Genomic DNA, 21,237 nt, shown 5'->3' with positions numbered 1-21,237 from the left:
TACATTTTGAACTCGTTACTGGGGGTAGCATAACATTACCTATGTGTTTGTTTTAGAACAGTGTTTGGATAGCATTTTTATCTAAACTTTGTCTGATTTCCCTCCCCCATCCCCATCTTCCCTTTCTTGTCTCAGTAAGATTTTTAAAGTCTGTCGTGTCTCATCTCTTCCCTCCCCCACCCCGGTCTTGCAGTTTTTTTGCATACTTTTGTTTTGGTGGAGGTGTATATACAGAAGAAATCAGTGAGGGAAGGCAGAGATTTTCGTAATATGATCAGAAAGGAAAGATCTTGCCATTAGTGTATAGGATGAAAAGAAAATATTCTGACTTGACATAATACTTTAATCTAGGAAGATGGGAGTCTAGAAGACAATGAGGATAACAGCATTGTGTGCAAGAGTTTTGGTGGAGGCAGGATGTATTAGGAGCTCATTTTTAGTTGCACAGAATTTAAGTTGGCTGCACATCAGCAAGAAGGCATCAAAAAGAAAAAGACCAAGAGTTTTGGGTTGAATGGAGACAAATACAAGTTTGGAGCAGAGAAGTTCATTCGATATCTGTTAGTATAAAGGTGATAGTCAAAGCCAGTCAATTGAATTTGGTGCTGGCAGAGTGTAAAGGAGGAAAGATGATGGCCAAAGATTTGAATGCTTATGAAAGGGTCAGTTAGAAAGGGAAACTAGAGAAGAGTCATGCAAACTGTATCTTTTAATAAAGGTATCATTCTTAATAAAATGGAGTCAAGATATTGGAAGGCAGAAGTGGTGCACTAAGGTTTTGCCAGGATGAGGCTTAGTACTTAGCTCTTGGCTACTTACTTTTGGTAGATATTGTTGTCAACTTTTTTTCTTTTTTTTTTCTTTTTTTTATCATGTAAAAAGAAACAATCATAAAAATTGCAGTTGATAAAGGTAGAGCTTTCACTACAATTCATAGTGTGAGAACTTTGTGCTTATCCTTCTCAGTCTGACTTTTGGACCTTAGGGTCCAACTTTTTGACTTGACTTTGAAGTCTCTTATGTTGTCTTTATGGGCCTACTACTGGCAAGCTGGAAGAGGAGATGCATGTCTGTTGGGGGGTTTAGTGCATACTTAGAAGTAGCAAATGATGACCTGAAGATTACAATTTCATGTTAGAGCTAGCAGTAAGTTGTAATGGTTGTATCCTTTCTTTGGCTATTTCTCTTCTCACTCATTTTCTGTCTTCTGTCCATTTTCTTTCTCACTGCCCTTCTCAGTTCTTTGAGTTTTGCTTGTTTCATCTTACTCGTAAATTGTGAGTTGCAGTGGTGGGAGTTGCAGCCCGGGACAGACTGTTATCGTGCCCTGAATTCTGGCACTGTGGTCATCTTTAGAAGACAGTGCATTCGCAAAGAAAGTTTTCGGTTCTGTGAGCTTGGCCTCGGCATTAATGCAGGCAAAGTTTAGCGCACATGCTGTGATTTTATTTTATTTTTTTAACAAGGTAATTGTTAAACTGAAAAATAGATGAGTTAAAAAATTTTGAATGTAGCCAAATTTAGGCAGACTTTTACAGGGTTGATAGAAAGGCATATGTGCATCTGGTGAAGCTTCAGGACAGTAGTGCTTCTGAGCTATACCACATAAATTTAAAAAAGGGAAGAGAAAAAGAAGGGCAAATTACAAAGTCAGCCTGAAGCAGATCCTTTCTGCCAATTTTAATTCTTGGTATTTTTTTCAGAGTATTAAATAATGGAGTCTTACTGTTAAGTTGTCAGATACTGCAACCTTGAGGTATAATGGGCTCGCTATGAGTTTCTGAAATTCCCCTTTAAAGTGTTTGTTGATGATAAACTGCTATGTAGTCTTGCAGCAGTTAAGGCAACAGCTGTTCCCCACAACCAGAAATAACTCCTCATAGTTCAATTCCCACTGTTACTCATGTTAGACTCTCTAAAGTCCCTGTTTTCCAAAATTCTGGCCTAGTCGGGGATGCTGCTGCATGCCTTCAAAGACACCAACTTCAAAACGCTGGAATCCAGAAAGGGACAAAGAACTTTAGAAACAGAAGCTCTTTTAAAAAGACTGTATTCTGCTAAGAGTAAAGAAGAATCTAGTGCTTAAATTGATTTTTGCCTCTACAGCATTGAGATAGATTGGTGTCAGACAAATTTGAAGCTATGATAGGTTTTCAGAGATCTTAAGCTAACACAGTAAGGTCTTCCTGGAAATGGATAGGCAACTTAGATACAAATGTCATGCTCATCCTCTGGCATACTTACTTAATGAGCCTTACACTTTTTTTGTTAAATATATATAAACCATATTGCAATAACCTAAGTTGTATGGCCTGGCTCATAGTGACAAAAATCAACATCTAAATAAAAACTGTAATCTTTCTTTATCAGTTATTCTTCCATATCTAAATTACTCTTCTTGCAATGATCTTTCCCTGCTGTGACACATGAACTACAGGCCTTTCCTGTAGTTCTAAGCCTGTGTATCTCAGATTTGATCATAGAGCTCTGGATCTTATTGATCTTACTCTACAGGAGTGCTTCAAAACTTGTCAAAGCATACTAGAGCAAGCACAGAATTCTTGATAGTGTGTCTTATTTCGTAAAGCTGAAATAATTGTAGATATGAACCTTAAAGCATCTCAAAGACTTATTTTGGGGATTCAAACTCTGGATGTTCAAACTCAGAAACAAATAGTAAACTTTCATTAAAATTATCTCTATTAATGCTTTCATGAGGGAGATTTTTAGTATATATATAGCGCAGAAGTGAATAAGGAAAGAAAATTCAGAGTAAGATGCAGGATTTCCTCCTTCTCTAAAAGTAAGCATGTGGTTATGCTGTTGAGGACAATTGCGTGTTCCAATTCCTTATTAAAGATGTTTCTGCAGGAAAAAAAAAAGAGAGACCAACAGTTCCTTAAGAATTATTTGGTGTGTGCCCAGCGTGTTATCATCTCAGTGTTCCACACTTCCTCTCTGCTTGTGATACTTTATTGTAATGTATTAAATGGACTCTGATACCTTCTGGAGCTAGCTTATAAACAGCTGCCTGAGTTTCAGTGGTGCAAACTCTAAGCCAACAAGACATGTGTTCCTACATTTCTTTTAGTCAGACCAGACCATGTAGTTTATTTCTGGAGGCATTGGAAGGGCGTAATGAAAGCCTATCGTAGGATCAAAATAATGTGATAAGCATGGATGTCTGAATCTATTTATGTGAACAACATATTTTCAGTCATGTGATGGGGAGAAGACCATACAGGCCAAGTAAAAGTATAAGAGAGCAGTCTACAATAAGAAACTAGATAAACAAAAGTAAAAAGACAAAGTTACAGGGACTGAGTTATTTGGAGAATCCTTTCAGTTAGTGGTTTTGAGTGCTTTTGGTGAGACAAGCCAGGAACGCGTTTCCTGGTTTGTCATTGATGTTTCCTGCATGTATGCCGGAAGTGTGTACAGGGTTACCTTACTAGGTGAGAGCATGAGAGCCAGAAACACATGTTCTTCTCTAATGTGTTTTTTGATGAAAAAGTGAAAAATTACATTGGAATTTCCTGAAGGTTTCAGAGTTTCTTCTGCAGAGTTAATTGTCACCATATCCCTACAGGTATGCTTCTCTGCTTTTTCTACTGTAACATGTGAGTGCTCCCTACTCCTCCCATCCCATTTCTGTACTTGGTCTCCCTTTCTCCTAAGCTGCCTTGAACTCTTGCCGTCTCCTCTCCCCTAATGTTGACCCTTTTCTTTTCTGCATTTCATCCTGCCTAAATGATTTCTTCTCCTGCATGGTAAGCCGTAGTGCCCTGTGCTTCTCTGTTCCCATCCCCGTTTTTCCTGTGCTTACGACATTCAGTCAGAATAGCATGTGTCCCCGTGGAATTTAGCCGACGGCCAGACTCGAAACACAGGAAAGGAAATCTTTTCCCCCAAACACACAGTTTAACTATGGACTAGCTTTGTCAGGGAACATGTGTGGAAATTTACATTGGTTCAGAAAGGATTGGAACAAATTCATTTGGAGAGGTGGGGAGGAGAGTAAATCCAAGGTTAATATGTATACAGACCATTCCTCAGCGTCAAAACCCTTTTGTCATAGATTTCTGGAGGCTGGCAGGACATTCAAGGGCTGTATTACTTCATGCTTTTTCTTGTGCTCTTCCTCGGGCAACTGCTGTTGACACTGTTAGAGGTAGTATATACTGCAGTGGGTAAACAGTGGTGTAGCTCTCCTTGGATTCCTAGCCCAATGTGTCGTTTATCTACATCCTCATGTTCCTCTCCTCTCAATGAGCAAATCTACCTTGGCCAGGCTATGAAAAATGTGTTTGCAAGCCCTTCTGCTGTGGAGGGCTGCAGCGAAAGACCTGTAGCAGCTTGGATTAATTCAAAGTAGGAGTGAGAATACTCTGCACCAGCAAGCCGCAATCTTCCGACAGTGGTTTAGAGAGTTTTGAAATCTTGTACTTAAAAGCACATGTATGGAATTAAAAGTCTAATTGAGAACTGTATATTGACTAAACTTGATTTAAACAGCTAGTACAAGTTGTTTCCTGTTAGCCAGTATGCATATTCATCACACTAACACTTACTGAAGAGTGAGTTCTGTACCGTTGCTGGCATGAGTGTAAGAGTCATTAATGAGTGTTGGGTCATGTGTAAAATAACGTTGTTGGCTATAGCGGGTGGGACTAGGTGAACAGAATAGTAGACCGCTGCAGAGCACCATGGATCAGTTCTGATCCCTGTACCCTCATCTCCTGCTGGTTATTGTGTAAATTCTTGAAAGAATAGAGATAGCTGTTAGTGAAGCCAGGATCATGAAGGTAGGAATGGAAGTAGGCAGAAGGGACTAGCTAGACACCTCTTGCTAGTTGAACCGTCAAGAATTTGGGATTAATTTTAATGAATCCTGATAGCAGACTTCAGGTCTGTGCTATATCTGAACACCATATGACCTTGTCTTTAAATCACTGTGATTCATTGTGTGTGTGACATTGCCATGCAGAATTGTGTTCCTCAGTTGTTTGGTGATTCTTTCAAACATTTTAGTCTTTGGCTATAAATCCAATCTATACAGTATTTTCAAAGGGAATAATTAGGGGAATTACTTTTTGACAATAGTTATGAAACTAGAATAGCTATTCTATTTTGAAAATATATGCCTATATTTTCTCTCTTCCTCCTTACCCTCTGCTCTCAGCAGTATGTATTCTTTGGGCACTGCAGATCTGAGAGGTCTTTTTCCTTCTACTCCGTTGTGAAAAGGAAGCAGAATGCCCTTCACGAAAGGAGGACATTGACTGTTGCTCTCTGAATGAGGCTGATGTGCCTCAGTGAAAAAAGGACTCCCAGTCACTGAAAGGAAAGGACATACTGGCTTGTTATGAGGTTGCAGATAAGTAACTATCATTTTCATACATCTCAAGTACTGTTACTTCAGCATCCTGTAAAAACCTATCTGAAATTAAACTCTGCTGCTAAGCTCATCAGCAGAAGGAAAACAGATTATTTGATCTTTAGACTTCAGATTTCTTCATGAAGGAAGGAAACCAGATGGCCCTAGCATCAGGCCATAGTTTCATTATCTCATAAAAAATGAAATGAAATATTGTTGCTAGTTTGGCAGTCTCAAGCACAGCTTTCTCTTTCTCTTTTAAGATTATGGCATCACATTAACCTGTTTGCTTGCATTTTGTCCATAATGGAAAATGACAAATTGTGGGTTAATTTTTCTGCTGTTACATCCTGTTGGAAAGGAATGTGTTCTTGCTTGTTTAAAGAAAGGAAAGTAGATTATCTAATCAATTTTTCTAAATGTTTAGTTGCTACTTTACAGGCAACTGTATTAAAGGCACTTTTTCATCTTGCTCAGTATAGAAAGTTGTCATGGTTTTAAGGGGGAAGTTCTTGAAATCACCATCAGAAGTGAAGATATTGAAAATGTATTCATTTCATCAAAGCTTCAGGTTTGTAAGGAAGTTCGTACTCTTAAGACTCAAGATTTCTTTTTATTTCTGTGATTCCACTACAAGTCCCTTTTAACTTATTTTTTCTTCTCTCCCAGCCCCCACCAAGTAGGAAGAGACATCTTAGGGTCTGTAGTTTTGTGCATCTCTTATGGGCTTGCAAGTTCTAAACATTTCTAAACACTCTTAGACTGGGTTATGCTCGTCCTAAAGTTTTTGCAAAATACTAAGAGCAACAAACTGTGATAGATACCTCACAATTGCAGAGCTATTCCAAGAGTTTCAAGGTAATGACTTAAGAAAATAAAGTTTTATGGTAGGGAAAAATTCTTTCTAGTTTCATAAGAAAGCAATACGTCATACGTGCTGGCTATCTTGATTTTGGCCCTCAGTAAGCTTTGACCCCATTCAGCCATAGCCTGTCCTTTTTTTTTTTTTTTCTTTTTCCCCCCCTTCCTTGTTGAACTAGGAAGTCACCTGCATAGGAAGGGAATGTGAATAGTGGGCTGTAGTGTTAGAAAATGTAAGAACTGAAGATTTTGTGGTAGGGATGAGGAGGTCCCAGGGATCATGGTCAGGGAGCCCAGTGTATTGCTATCATCCATGAGATGCAAAACAATTGAAAGCCAGAAGTACATCTGCTTTATTAATTCTTTTGCTCATGAAACTCCTTATTTTTGAGATGTTGAATAAAACCACTAAACTTGTTCTGCATGCTGCTTAATGATGTACGTTAACTGCTGCACAGTCTGATTTTAGTACAGCGAGTTCTGGTTTGAGCCCATTTATATTGTTTCTCACTATTCCTGAAGTTCCTTTTCCCTCTGCTATCCATTTCATCATTGATTGTCAGCAAAAAGAATAGTTTTTTTTTTTTTCAATCTGCATGTGTTCCTTTCTCTGTAGCAATATACTTCTTGTCCAGAGATACTGTTTTGCAGTTGCCCTTCTATTAAGCGTTTCACTTGAGCAATACAGGCTGTATGTGCTTTTTTCTTTTTTAATCTCTCAGAACCTGAGATCATGTTTGACAGCTATGTTAGCAGTGTTAAGCACAGTCAGACTTTACCCCAAAACTATTACAAGCCTGTTTCCATGAGTATCAACAGCCAAACAATTACGTCCTGCTTAGAACTCTTCAGATTGTATTTAACAGAATGCTACTTACGCCTCTTGCAAATTACACGATGTGTTTCATCACAGGCTACGACTATTTATTTAGCTTTTCATAATGTGGGAAGTACTTTAAGTTCTTTAATGTGTTTAAACATAACTTTGATTTATGTGATGTTCAGGCTTTCCTCATTATTCCTTGCTGATTCAGAAAGATATTTATCTCCCCAAGAAACTAAAGGACAACTTGATGTAACTGAGACATTTTAAATATCTTCTTTCTTGGCTTTCTAACATGATATGCGCACAGTTTTTATACAGGTGTTTCTGAAATGGTGTGAAAATCAAGGATTGATTTGCATGTTCAGTATCCAGTTCTTATCTGAGTGGTTGCATGAAGTAGTATCTTGGTTACATGAATGATTCCAGAAAGTGCATGTGCTTACATATTATGTAAGGTAGTGCTAAATGGAAAGACTTAGCCCAAAGAGTATGTGGATAGGTCCTCTTTGTCCTGTCTTTTGCAACAGCAACAAATAGTGAGCTTTTATATTTCAATTAAAAACAAAACAAAACAAAACAAAGCCTTGTTCCACTGGCAAATTAGTTTACTGTCTGTCTTTCTTTTAAAGTAGCTTTATGCCCATGATTTTATAACTATCTGCTTGCACTCTAGAATTGTCTTTTTAAGAGGAAGAATAAACCTTACAATTAAAATAGTAAAAGCAGAAGCTCTGCAGTTATTAAACATGCGAGGTTCTGAAAATTAAGAAGAAAAACTGCAATAGCATGCTTCAGAATTTTGGAGTTCTTTTTACCTTTCTGGCAAAATATCTTTCTGTGTTACTACTTGACTCTCACTGAAAATTTCATCATTTTCTCCATTCATTATCACTGATGTTTTATGAGAATGATAACACTTATGGAGACCAGCTCTTCTGATTTGATCATAAGTTTTGTGATATTTCATTATTTCTTTCCACCTTAAAGTCACAACTCCTGGAACAAAGTAATTGCATAAGAATCTAATCTTTCTAAAATAATTTTGTAGTTCTCATCGTTTTAAATATGTATTCAGAATGCAAAGTGTGTGTGTGGGGAATCTCCTCCACTTGTTTTATTAATTTAAAATCTTTGTTCTAAAGCAGATTTCATTGTTTTAAGGAGGAGGGTTTTTTTTAGTTTTTGTGGTTGCTAATACAACATTGAAGAATAGACTCAACAGCAAAACTTCATTAAGGATGTTTATTTTGGCAGTGTGGAGAGACAAATCTAGAGCAGAATACATAGAATTTACTGGCTAGTTAGATGAGACAGATATAGTTGGAGAAAGGGCACAATAGCCTGAATACGTTGAGGATCTTAACTGCTAGCAGTTCCATAACTGTAGATTTCTGGGGTGGTGGCAGAAAAAAGTGGGGGGCAGAGAAGCTAGGAAAGAAGGAGGTAAATGGAAGGAGAAGAGATGAAGGTTGGTTGAAGAAGGAGCAGGTGTAGAATTGAGCTGTGATGGAGAGATTGGGGAGAAGATGAGAACAAAGGAGTAATCTAGATTAGGCAGAGGAAAAAAATGACTGCTTTCCAAATATGTCTTTACCTGAGTTTTTCAGCTCTTCTTTCTGTGCGGAGTCTGGCTGGTTTTCTCTTTAGCTTTTCTTGATGGTTAAAGAGGCAGGAAATTTAAAATGCATCAGTGTTTGCCTGTTATGTGTGGGGTTGGATTATCTTGGTCTCCCTTGACTGTGTCTGTGCTCAGAAAGAATGCTGGGTGGAGAGTGGTATTTAATATTGCATATCTTCTTGTCTCTGCCGCCTTCAAATCATTATTTGTATGAGTGACAAACTAGCTCCACCCTTTGCCTTCTAACTGGCATTTCAATTCTGTTGCTTTTTTTGATCTAACCATGTTCATTCTACTTCTGTTTACTCCCTGTGGCACTCTTCCTCTAACTGCAGTTCAGTGCTACCATGCTTGATATTCCTTGGCCAGCTGACAGCTCACTTATCTAATGCACGTGGAGCCTAACAGTTTCATAGACAGGTACTACTTCTTGTCCTGGGCTTCTGGTCAATAGGGATTTTCCTGACCTATATAATCAACTTTACCCTGCATGTAGATGAACAGAAGTAATGGCTTCACGGAGGGGTATGCACTCTCCTATTCGAATTCCTAACATGCAAGTCTGACTAATGTTAACATGTTTAATCATTTACTTGTCGACTGTTCTAGCAGAAATATTACTGTAGCGTTCTTAGTTCACAGATGGAGTTCTAGTTTGTGAATAAATGAAATGGGACCACTTCTACCAGCAAATCTGAGGAGTTCGCCCTCAGACTTGCTGTCAGTTCTTTTCTAAAACTGCGCAAGAAATCCTCTTAGTTTCCAAAATTCTCTTGCAACTTTTTTGAACAAATGTATGTAGTTCAGAAATGTTTTACTTTAAAGTCAAAAAGTATTTTTCATTCAGATCTTTTATGTTCAGTTATACAGCCCAATACTTAATTCTTTATCTGCTTTAACATTTATAGTGGCTCATTGAAACAATAAATGCAGATAGCAGACTCTGAAGGCAAGCATTTCAGCCAAAAATTCTGCTACTGTTAATATTTGAATGTAATGCGCATAAATATTTGATGTATCACAACCATTTTATTAAAGCTTAAAACTGAATCTGTGTGTCCTGAATTGTAAAATGTCAAATGACAAGAGTACTTCTGAGCATGGTTAGAATTTCAACAGAGGAACTTTATGTATTGTGTATTAAGTTATCTTGTTTGTCTTGATTAATTTTCTATTGCATATTTACGTGGTTACTAAACAACAGAGGGAGGGGGAGAGAGAGAGAGATGCATGTAATTGTTTTTGTAATTTTTTTTCAGGTATTTTTAGCAGCAATGATGTAGCAGTATCATTTCCAAATGCAGTATCTGGCTCAGGATCTAGCACTCCCGTTTCCAGTTCTCATTTACCTCAGCAGGCTTCAAGCCACTTGCAGGTGGGAGCTCTATCACCTTCAGCTGCGCCTTCTGTAACTACTGTTGTTGCTGCAACTCAGGTAAATCACCAAAAGAGTTTAAGATAGCAAACGATGTTACTGATCTGCTTATTTACAGCAAAAACTCCTTCACTTATTTGGAAAATAGGTTGATATGCACTCTATTTGTTGTAAAAACATTGTTGTAGTGGCTAGGAGTTCACTGTAATATTACAATGTTACACCGTAACATTACATTTAAGGAAGGATTTAAGAGAGGAGAGCAGGGAAACTTTCTGGGTATTTCCTGTAAAAGTGGTGGTACGAGATAAAGTACAAAGGTGTTGATTTGGGAGATTTGACAAATTGACAACTAAGGCCAGCACAGGCAAAGAGGAGGCCAAGGTTGACATCTTGATAGCAAATGAAAGATGATGTATGTGCTATACTTCTGTGTTTGAAAGGTCTTACAAATGAAGGTATGTAGTTTGTGTTTGATAGTGAAGGGATGAGGGAGTAAGTAGAGGGGTGCAAAGTGAAGGGTGACACGGTCAAAGTAATGAGCCAGAAAAATTATCGTTATGGCAGCATTTTGTATGGATTTATGTTGGCCAAGATTGCATTTGTCAAGGCCAGGGAGTAGGAAGTTGGGGTGGTAGAAAGCCAAACCGATTAGAGTGTATGAGGGAATGCTGTACTGGACATAATGATGTTTTTATACTTTTTGTGTTTCCTGTATCTGGGAATCTGTTTTACAAATAACTAAATTTATCTTTTTGTTTGTGTAGAAGCCATCAGTTTATAGTTTAGTGTCTACAGTGATTTAAAATAGTGGATATAAAACATGCAGAATTAAAATCTAGCTTAACACATAAGTATATATATTTTTAATACATACATCACAGAAATATTCAGTGCATACCAATATAGAATACATTTCAATATCAAATGAAACTTTGTGGCAGGTGGCAGTTTGTATTTTTAAGTAAGCTTTTTGGACTGGTGTCCTAAAGAAGCAAGGCTTGTGTTATCACAGTGTGTCTATACATAACTTGTCTGGTAACTTTGAAACCTGTTGGCCAATTTCAGCCAAATATAACTGAATTTCAGAAAAAAATAATTAATTTCTTACATCTTTGATGAAAATAAGTGGCCAAATAAAGAGAGACTCTATTAATATCCCACTGAAGGAAAGAGTACAATATCAGCTTCACTTCTTAGACATGGTTTAAAACTCCCTGAATACCAGAGAATTGGAAGGTGGCTTAATATGATGCAAGGTTTTAAGATCGGGTAAGCCTGATGTCTGCATTGCACAAATTGATAAAAACTATTTGAAAGAAATAAATTAAAAATATGATGCTTTGGGGAAGAGCCAACTTAGCTTTTGTAAATGGAATTTGTGAGATATTGGAGCTCTTTGTTCAGTAAGATACGGCCAAAGGATACATATATTGATACTATTTTCTTGAATTTCCAAAGAGTGTTACACACAATCACTCACCAAAGACACTGAAATAAACAGGCAGGAGATAACGGGAAAAGTTGTGTCAAAATTCAGTAACTGGTCAAAAGACCGGGGCGGGGACACACACACCCACACACGCCCACACCCCAACAGCAAAAGAACAGATATTCCATTTTCACAGTGGAGAGGTTTACCATTGCAGTCTCAGAAGGATCAGTGTTTTGGCCTTGTGTACAGTTCAACGTATTCATAAATGAGCCAGAAAAGGAAGAGGAGCAGAAGTTCAGTTTGCTGCTGATGTTGTTAGGCAGTGAGCTAAGATGAGGATCAGCTGTGACAAACTACAGAAGGACCTCACCACCCTGTGTTGACAAGGTGGTGTAACAGGGCAGATGAAATTCGTGTTAAAGGGAAAAGACAGTCTTTGTCCAAAACAGATACGGTAGGCCTGGAAGAAGTACAAGAAGAGCAGCCAGAGTGAAGAGTGGCAAGGAATAGCATCTGTATAAGGAATGACTGAATAGTGCAGACTCACTGCTCAGGGAAAGAGACACTGAGATGGGATAAGACAAAGGTCTGTGAAATCACACGTGACGTGGACAAGGTAAATAAGGAAGAGCTTTACTCTAGCCCTTTTAGTTGTTAAACTCTGGCAGAGGATAAGTGGATTCAGAAGGCAACTGGACAGAGTGCATGTTTAGCAGTCAGGAACAGAAATACCATAGTATTTTCTCCTAATGTCAACACAAAAGGGTGGATTACACTCTATGAGGTGCATTTCCTCTCAGTGTTTACCTGAACTGGAGAGCCCTCCACAGGTTAAGTGCCTGAAATTCCTGCCCTTGATTTGCCTTTGTTTTTTGGGAGAGGAGAACTTCTTGTGATTTCTTTTTTTTTTTTTTTCTTTTTTTTTTTTTTTTCCAGAGGAATCATGTATCTTATGTCAGTGCCTAACTTGTCTTCAGGTGGTCATAGATTTAGTTGTCTGAGGCTTATCCACAGCTGCTACCATTTAAAGACTTTCAGTTCTGAAGTATCAAGGGAGGTTCAAATGGTGACGGGTTTTGATGGACAAACTTAAAAGGTTCTCTGTGTTTGCACAGAGAATTAATGAAGTCCTACACTACTGCTATGATTCTAGGACTATATTTTGGTAGCTACTGTTTGCCTATTGGAAATTGGTAAGGGATTTGGATTTTCTCCATATCAGCAGTGCCACCACGTAACCTGGAACTCAGCGCTTCCATCATCTGAGCTGTTATGCAAGCTTTGATGTTTCAACCAAACATTGTACTTGAGATAAGCTGTGTGGCTTCACATGTCTCTAAGCTATGATCTACAACCAAGACAACTGTGTTGTTATCCCAGTCTTTTTTTTCCCCTTCTGTATTCTTTGTCTCCACCATTTGTGGTTAGACGGGCGCCTTTCCTTTCTGTCTAACCAGTAACATCCAACAGGTGGGTAACAAACTTTCAGTTTTGACGAAACTGCTCTGTCACTCTTCTGTTTTCTTACTCTGCTGTTTTGTCAGTGTTCAGAAAGATGTCTTACAAAAAGTCTGCAGTGGCAAGAAGTAAAGTGTTAATTGGCTCTGAGGTCTTTGGGTGTAGTTCCTCATTTATGCGGAAAATGATTTTACAGAGTACTTTCTGATATGGAAAAGAGGGGGGATAGATGTATATTTTGGATTTTCCAATGTTAAGTGCTTTCATTTCCTGATTCAAGTTTAGGACTGGCACTTCGTCTGTCATTGCAACAGGGAGATCAGTTGGCTTTTTTCCAACTTTCAGGACTTGCAAATACCAAGCAGGCCTTCCCACTGGAAGTGTTTTTGATTTCACATTAAATCATGACGACCACCAATAACATGCCTTTTAATTTTTCCTGGATTCTGGCAGACTTTTTCAGTTCCATTTCGTGAGGTCCTTATTAATAGTTGAAGAAGGGACTCAATCAAGAGAACCTACTTTACCCTGCAGTTATTGTGAATGCCTGATTATACTTCAAGGGTTAGGGTTCACCTACTTCATTCTACTAAGTTTCATCAGAGTGGTGTGTCTGCTTACCAGCTCTTGGAGATGACTTCTCAGTGTTTGCACATCTCTTGACTGTGAAAGTCTTTAGAGAATGGAGTGCTAATACTTTTTTTGAGTAGTGTTCTAATTAAGAAAAGAGAAAATAAAAACAAATGAGATCATAGGTATACCTGCCATGGTTATGAGCTAATACTGAAGCTTGTGCTTCTACAGCAGATAAAAATTATTAGTATAAAAAAAATTGGTTTTGTCTGGACTATGATATAAGAGATTGAGTATGCCCAACCTTGGCTGCTGACGTGTTCTGTCAGGGTGGCAGACTTGCACTTGGAGTAGTGCTGGAAATTGGAATAGCCTCGAACACCCTCTGTGACGGTGCAGTCCTCTAAGACTTCAGTTGTAAGGTTTAGTCTCTGTTAGGCGTTTGTAAATACGATTTTTGAGAGATTATAAACTTATCAAATTTCGATAGTGCCCCCCTCCAATCTTTTTCTGATGCAAGAGTGTTAGGAGATTCTGAAGAGAAGGTCTTTGGAAAAAATAGGTTTCCTCAGACTTATTCTTAGAATGCTGAACTGCTTTGACTAGTATGTTACGGCAGGCATCTAACAGAAAATTTTGCCCATAGTACTAGAAAAACTTAAAAGCAGCTGAAAGCAACAATCTTAAAATGAGAAAATTAGATTATACTACTGTACCTACATTGTTGAATAATTTGTATGCAAATATAAAACTTGAGTGATTCAGAAACAAAGAAGCAGTACCCCCAAGTGCTACTTTTTCCTCCAACAACTAAATTATACTTAATGCTTAAAAAAAAATCCTAAAAATCCTGGCTTTTGATTCTATTTTCTAGTATGATGTTTCCCACACTAGCATGGTATGTCTGAGTGCTTTGTGTTTTTTGGTTTGTTGTTGGTGGAGATGGGGTGTGTGCGTGTGGGTATGGTTTTTAAGACTGGCCTCATTGCAATCACTTTTTGTTCTGTATCTTGTTTTCTTCTCCCTTTATGCAACCCATAACTTTTATTCTAGTCTACTAAATCCAGAAGAGATGATTAGCTTGGGTTCCATGCTGAGCCATAACTGAATTTGGTGTTCACCACCAAGTGGGAATCAGTGGTCTAGCAAAAATCAGAATTGCTTGCTGGAAATGTGATTTTTTTTGCACCCTCTTCTCCTTTTCTGTACTTTTGGGGGACTTCGTCTCTGCTAGGTTATGCAGCTCAATTCAGTGAGCATAACAATGTATTTAACAACTGCAAAAATGTAAGAAAAAAGACATATATCCTTTTCTGTACTTTTGGGGGACTTCGCCTCTGCTAGGTTATGCAGCTCAATTCAGTGAGCATAACAATGTATTTAACAACTGCAAAAATGTAAGAAAAAAGACATATATCCTTTTCTGTACTTTTGGGGGACTTCGCCTCTGCTAGGTTATGCAGCTCAATTCAGTGAGCATAACAATGTATTTAACAACTGCAAAAATGTAAGAAAAAAGACATATATGAGAGATGATACACACATTTGTGCCTGGTTTTCTGTAGATTGATCCTTTCTACCTGTTTGTTGTTACTATCTGTTTTGCATGTGATGGCAAATTAGTAGATCAAAAACTACTGTTTTTTCTCTGTGTCTCAACTTTTCCATGAATATTAATGTATGCTCTGTTGAGGAAAAATCATTTTCTTGCATTTGGATTTTTGAATGTCATATTGATCATTCCTTCCCCCCCCCCCCCCCCCCCCCCCCCATTGCACTGAGTCACAGGTTGCACTATTCTGAGTTTGGCCTCATCTGCAAAGATTTCCTTGTGTTTCATGTTTAATTGTAGTGAAGATGTTTGTTAGCCTGTTATTTTCTTCTGTAACAGTCTACTGTGTTTTTCTGATAGGTTGTTCTCGGTGATTGATGTATTCATAATAAAAATGATGACCTAGGTGCCTTGGTATCTTTTGATATTGTATGGCAGGACTTGTGTCCTGCCTGTCAGGAAATGGTAGTTGTTAGTGTCAGAAAATAATAAGAATTTTTTTTTCATTTGGTTTTAGTGGGTTTAGTGTTTTATAATGAAGGAAGTGTTTGCTCTGTGCACTTAGAGCACAGGATTAGACTGCAGAAATAGAAGTTAAGGCTTTTGGCTGGGGTTTACTTCCAGTTGTTGGCTGTTAAAGCCATATCTCAGACTGTGTTCCATTTAAGAAAAAAATGCACTTAATGATCTTGTCATCTAATTTCAATAGTGTTTTTACGGGGAAATGGAATTTGCATGTAGTAGTTTCTTTAAGACATAGAGCTCTTTATTTTGAAGATTTCTGGCTATGTCAACTCTTTAATGCTATTGTATGAATCAAGTGTGATTTTTGGATTATAGTAATCTCAGTTTATTGAGAAATTTTCAGGAATATTTTGTATTTTGGAAACTTTTAATATGATAAAATTCTTAACTGATCTTTTTTTTTTTCTCCTATGTGATGGTATCCAAGCTTTTTAGTGACTATGTAAGCATAACTGAAGCAATTTCAAGCATTATTGCACATGCATGACACTAACTTGTTTTACAGATGCAATCCAACAGATTTTTCTCCTTGTCCTAAGAAATACAAAATAATGTTTTCACTAGTGGAGTCTTTTTTTTTTTTTTTTTTTAATGAAGCTGAGCTTCTTCATCTGCAGTTTGTTTCATTTTCTTCTTAAATTCCCATCCTCACATGAGATACTATGCTTCTTTGACCATAGTAGCAGCTGATAGAAGGAAGGAGAAGAAGCATCTGCAACAGCAGTTCTTATGCATAAGGAAAGGGAAACTGAATAGTTGGTGTTCATTATTTAGTCTAGGATTTAATTTTCAGCGTGATAGGTCCACTTTAATATAGTGTGATAAACTACTGCCTGCATGGTGGGGATGTAGTTGGGAGGGTACAAACAGACTACTCAGTTGCAATTCTAAGTAAAGTAAGTTTGCTTAAATCAATTCCATTATCCCTGAAGTTCGTTTGGCTTTACTCCCCTTGGAAGCTGTAGGAGAACAGCAGGGTTTTCTTTAGCAAGCATGTAGTGGTAGTTATCCTCCTTTGTGTGATCCAGCTTTTAAAGGGAATTAGGGCTTAACTTTTTCAATAGATTTGGAGAGTTTTGTTAACATTTGAGGAATGTGAAAGCTCAGGAATCCTGAGATCTTTTCAGATTCTGAATGTAGAACACCTGACTGTTTCAGATACTTCTGTCCTTTTGTGGTTTTATTTTCTTACCTTGTGAATTACTCTAGCCCCTGTTTTTGGATCTCTGTATCTTAGCCCCCTGCTCTTTCTCTGAGTCACTAGTTTACAGTATTTTTGGTTTCCTGTTTCATTTTTCTCTACTTTTCACAGTTCAGTTCTGCTCCTTTTTTTTGCATACTAGCAAGGCACTGTTTTCCTCCTTTTCCTTTCCTACTCTGTCAGCCACAGGAAAATCATTGAAAATACAAGAAAAGATCATCTCTGTACTTAATTCTTATCCCTGCCAACAGGGACGGTAGGAGCAATTTCAGGAGAAGGCTTGTTTATGCCTTCTAAAACAGGTGTGGAACATTGTCTGCAGATGAAATTATAAGTGAATTCAAAAGTACAGCCTCAGCAAGTACTCTTTACTGAAAATTAAAGTTGACTTTTTTAAAAAAAAAATTATTTATTTATTTTTGGTAGCGTCTTCAGACAGCAAATTTGGGCACTTTCACAGGACAATAAAATGAATGTGCTTGCCTGTTTTTGCCTGCTGAGTTTCCAGTTGTAGCCTCAAATTATGGAAATCATATTCTTAAATTTTGTATGGCCGCGTTCTACTTTCATTTCCCAGTCTCGTTCTGAGAAACATACCCTTTTTCTTGCTTTTTTTTTTTTTTTTAATACAATATTCAGCTTGAAATAAACATGACGAAAGGAGGAAAGTTTCCAGATGAGCACCAGAAGTTTGCTAGAGCCAAGCAGGTTAAAGCGTAAGTTCATTTAATGAACTCACTGTGGGAACCACCTACCCCATCTAGAAAATGGCAGCTCCAGTAGTTGTTAGTGCTTTAATGAACTTTTCTTTGGGAGTAGAAAGAAAACATCAAAAAAGACAAATTGCCCTAAGTTCTCGGACGCTAAGATGTGACAGATATGATCATCTCAGACTTCCAAGTAGCCTTTGCACTAGATGGCTGCTTTAAATTGGCTTCCTGTTCCACTGCCGAGGCATGCATCACAGCCACACGTAATGACTGAAACTAAGAATTTAATATGACGCTATTGCAGACACCTTTGGATCAGATATCTTAAGACTTATAATTAGCGACTTTGAAATTATTTTAATTAACTCATTCAAACAGTTTCTTTCTTGCCATTCAAAGGAGCTCATCCTAATTGTGGCAAATTACATTGCACGTGTAATCAAAGAAGATTTACATAACTTGAGTAGACCCTTCTGATGTTTTTGCACTTCTGATATCTGAGGTTGGTTGCTTCCTGAAGTCTGTTTCTTAATATAGAAATATTGCCAGAATAGTCTTTCTTAAATCCAGCGTCTGAGTGCAATTAGTATAGATTTCTGTTGGCTTATCTGCCCAACTAGTAACTTTGATGGGGCTTGCATATTGTGTAACAGGCGGTCAGGTGGATGCCACGTAAAACCTTTTCCCCCATAGACAGCGGTCAACTTTAAAGGATTGACATGGCCTATAACTGTGTTTTGTTAATACATTGTTAAATCTCTCCAAAATAAGCTTCCTCCAGTGAATAATATCATGACATCAGGTCACACTAATCTTTTCCTTTTGTTGGACGTAATTATTTTTATGTAAAAAGAGTTAAGTGATCTCTCCTTCAGATAAACAATACATTTCATAGTCATATGGTTATTAACTGGAATACCTAAGTTCTCTTGGTTTGTTTTAAATCCAATTTATACTCAGTTCTGGTGTAACTTATGTTGCAATATAATTTTTAGATCCAGCATAGGATTAGAAAATCTTAATCAGTTTGGTTGTATGTTTCTGGATTTGTCTTTCTAATGATGATTTGCATTACCTTTTAAAATGAGTAGTAATTAAAAATAGAATAATAAAACATCTGGAAATCAAGATTTGTATGGTTTAAGTAGTATAATTCAGTGAAGAAGAAATATCCTTACTAGGCTACTAGAATTCTTTAATAAATAGAAATAGCAGATGCATGAAAAATAATTAACATATATTATGTCACTGTCGAAAGAATTGTGATAATATCTCTCACAAAAGGCTCCTAGTCACTGAGTCAAAGGCAAAGTATCAACATGGATCACTAATTGTTTGGATGCTAGAACTACTCAGTTCTCCCTATCTCATGACTTAAGGGGGGAACAAAAAAGATATACAATGGAAAAGCAGTACATCTAGGATGAAAAGAAATAATTCTTAATAGAATATATCACTCATCTTTGGGACTCGTCACAGGAAGTCACCAATGTTGGTAGATTCTAAAGGCATCGTCCCTCAGTGGGCTGTAGGCAGAGAGGGGTTATATTGTGCGGTAAGCTGTAAATACAGGATAGTGACTTTTCTTCCAAAATCATTAAACCACATTTGTGTCAAATCTTGAGTTTAAGGGACTTATAAAATTAAAAATGTAAAAAGAACTCTAACAGTAAAGGCTTTTCCATCAAAATTTTCTTGTTCATCACTTAAAAGCTGTTTTAATTCTTTGTTACTTCTAGGCAAAATGTGGAAAAAAAAATCTAATTTTCTTTTCGTTCAGTCTGACTGAGGATTTTTGGGATGGGGGTGGAGGAGAGTAGCAAGGAGGAAGAATTTACAGCCAGAGGGAAAATTCCTTCTAACATGTGACTCAACTAGAAGAACAAAGGAATCATAGTTGCAAGTAATCTACTGTTTAGCCTAATTAAAGTCTTATATTTTCCTCTTGCTTCAGTAAGATTGTCTTCACATATACTTATCCAATACACAGGTAGTCTGAAAGGCAGTTGCATGATTTTGCACAATGCTGCATGCTGAGACAACTACATCAATGTTTCTGTCTAGCAATAAATGTTTTTCTGCCTTCAAGCTGAAGCTTATTTAGCTTGGCTTATCTGGTGCTGCTGTAGCAACCATCAGTCTCCAGGCAACTGAGGCACATTGACCTCTTCGTTGAACTGAGTGTAGCACTACTTCAATTTAGCTGCCTGAGACAATAGTAATGGTGTTGAATGTGAAAAATGTGAATTTTTCTAGTCTGTATGCAATGGAAGGAATACAAAAATACTCAGATAAAACAGTGTTTAGGTTTGACTTGAAAAGGATTTCAAGTTTACATAGTGTATCCTTTGTTACAAGCTGCCGAGTTCATTGTTGATGCAGTGTCCTTATAGGCCTTGTGTAAGATGTTGAGTATTTTTACAAGCATTTGTCACACAGCAGTAATTCTGCTAGTATGGAGGTTTGTTTCATCATTGGTATAGCAAATAATATCGACTTTTATTTAGAAATTTAAAATATCGCTACTTGTGAATAAAGAGCTAATTAATGATCATTACTATTTTTGAAAGTATAGATGTTCTGGGAAGTAGTTTTCTCTTGAATCCGTTATTTGACATATTAGTGTATCTCATTAAATTGGCTTTCTTTGGAATAATGTTGAAAAAATAGATTATTATAGTATATTTGTATACTGGTTTTGTTTCCTAATCAAATAATTCCTTCTGCTAGTCAATATGAAAGTGAAATTGTGATTCCCGATATGTAGGTTGATGTTCTCGAGGAAAACAGATTCTTATGCTGGATATTGTTTCCATTGTCTGTGTAGAGCACATACAGGTTAAGTGCTGTGAAGACAGAGGTAGATGGAAAGGTTGGAGGAACAAACTGAGGTAAAAGGGGTTTGTATTGAAATGATAGCTCAGTTTCATTTGGGTTTGGGGGGGAGATGGAAGAATCTCAGGATCTTATCTCTGTAAAGCCTCCTTATGACAAGTTATACTCTTAATGAGGTAGCGTTCTAGTATGTTTTTGTACAGGTTTATCTTCTCTGTGTAATTTGCAAATTTATAACTAATTCGTTTTTAATTAGTTAAAATTTTTGAGAATATCCAGCTCAGTTAATATGGAAGAGGATAATAAAATGGCAGTACAGTTGAGGTTGTAGCTTTTTCACGTTATTGGAAGATAGACTTTATACCCATGTGGTTTTTAATGACTTGATGTGCCCTTGTTGTACAGTGGGCAGAGGTATAAATTAGTTTCTGTAGGTGTGCCATTAATTTTTCATTTTGCCTTTCAATTCCCACTGTGTTTCCCAGTTGCATTCATTCATGCCTCTCTCAGAAAATATTTGAGTGCTGTTGTTTGAAGGGTAGATGGTTTCATTTAAGTGAAGGATTTATTTGTGCATTTTAATCAAAACAATTGATTCTCAAAGACAATATTTGATTATTTGCTTGTTCATAAGCAAAAGTCTTCATCACAGCTAGAAGTTTGAAGGGTTTTTTGCTACTATTTTTTGCCAACAACATTCAAAAATACAAATATAATGATGTAAAATCATGCTACAGATAGATTATCTGCATGTCATGTATACAGTTTCCCTAACAGATTTTAATTATAATAATTTATATGTCAATTGAATGCTCTTTTTGACTGAAAAGTTGCGTTTTTCTCTTTTAAGAGATAACAAAACCTCTTTGTGATCTTATTTTAACTTTTCTG

The 21,237-nt window shown here is 37.1% G+C and overlaps 1 protein-coding gene across 7 annotated transcripts in view; it reads left to right on the top strand.

Moving 5' to 3' along the window:
* The window catches only part of MLLT10 (MLLT10 histone lysine methyltransferase DOT1L cofactor), a 144,661-nt gene that overhangs the window by 100,537 nt on the left and 22,887 nt on the right, over positions 1 to 21,237 (top strand). For all 7 annotated transcript variants that reach the window (XM_026098559.2, XM_064505949.1, XM_064505947.1 and 4 more), the window contains one exon: positions 9,942 to 10,117. In XM_026098559.2, coding sequence (XP_025954344.2) covers positions 9,942 to 10,117 — 176 coding nt within the window. The remainder of the gene's footprint in view (positions 1 to 9,941; positions 10,118 to 21,237) is intronic.

The sequence above is a fragment of the Dromaius novaehollandiae genome, chromosome 2 (genome assembly GCF_036370855.1).
Source record: "Dromaius novaehollandiae isolate bDroNov1 chromosome 2, bDroNov1.hap1, whole genome shotgun sequence".
Taxonomy (NCBI): domain Eukaryota; kingdom Metazoa; phylum Chordata; class Aves; order Casuariiformes; family Dromaiidae; genus Dromaius; species Dromaius novaehollandiae.
Note: the sequence above shows the minus strand (reverse complement) of the source record. Positions and strands in the feature narration are given on the sequence as shown.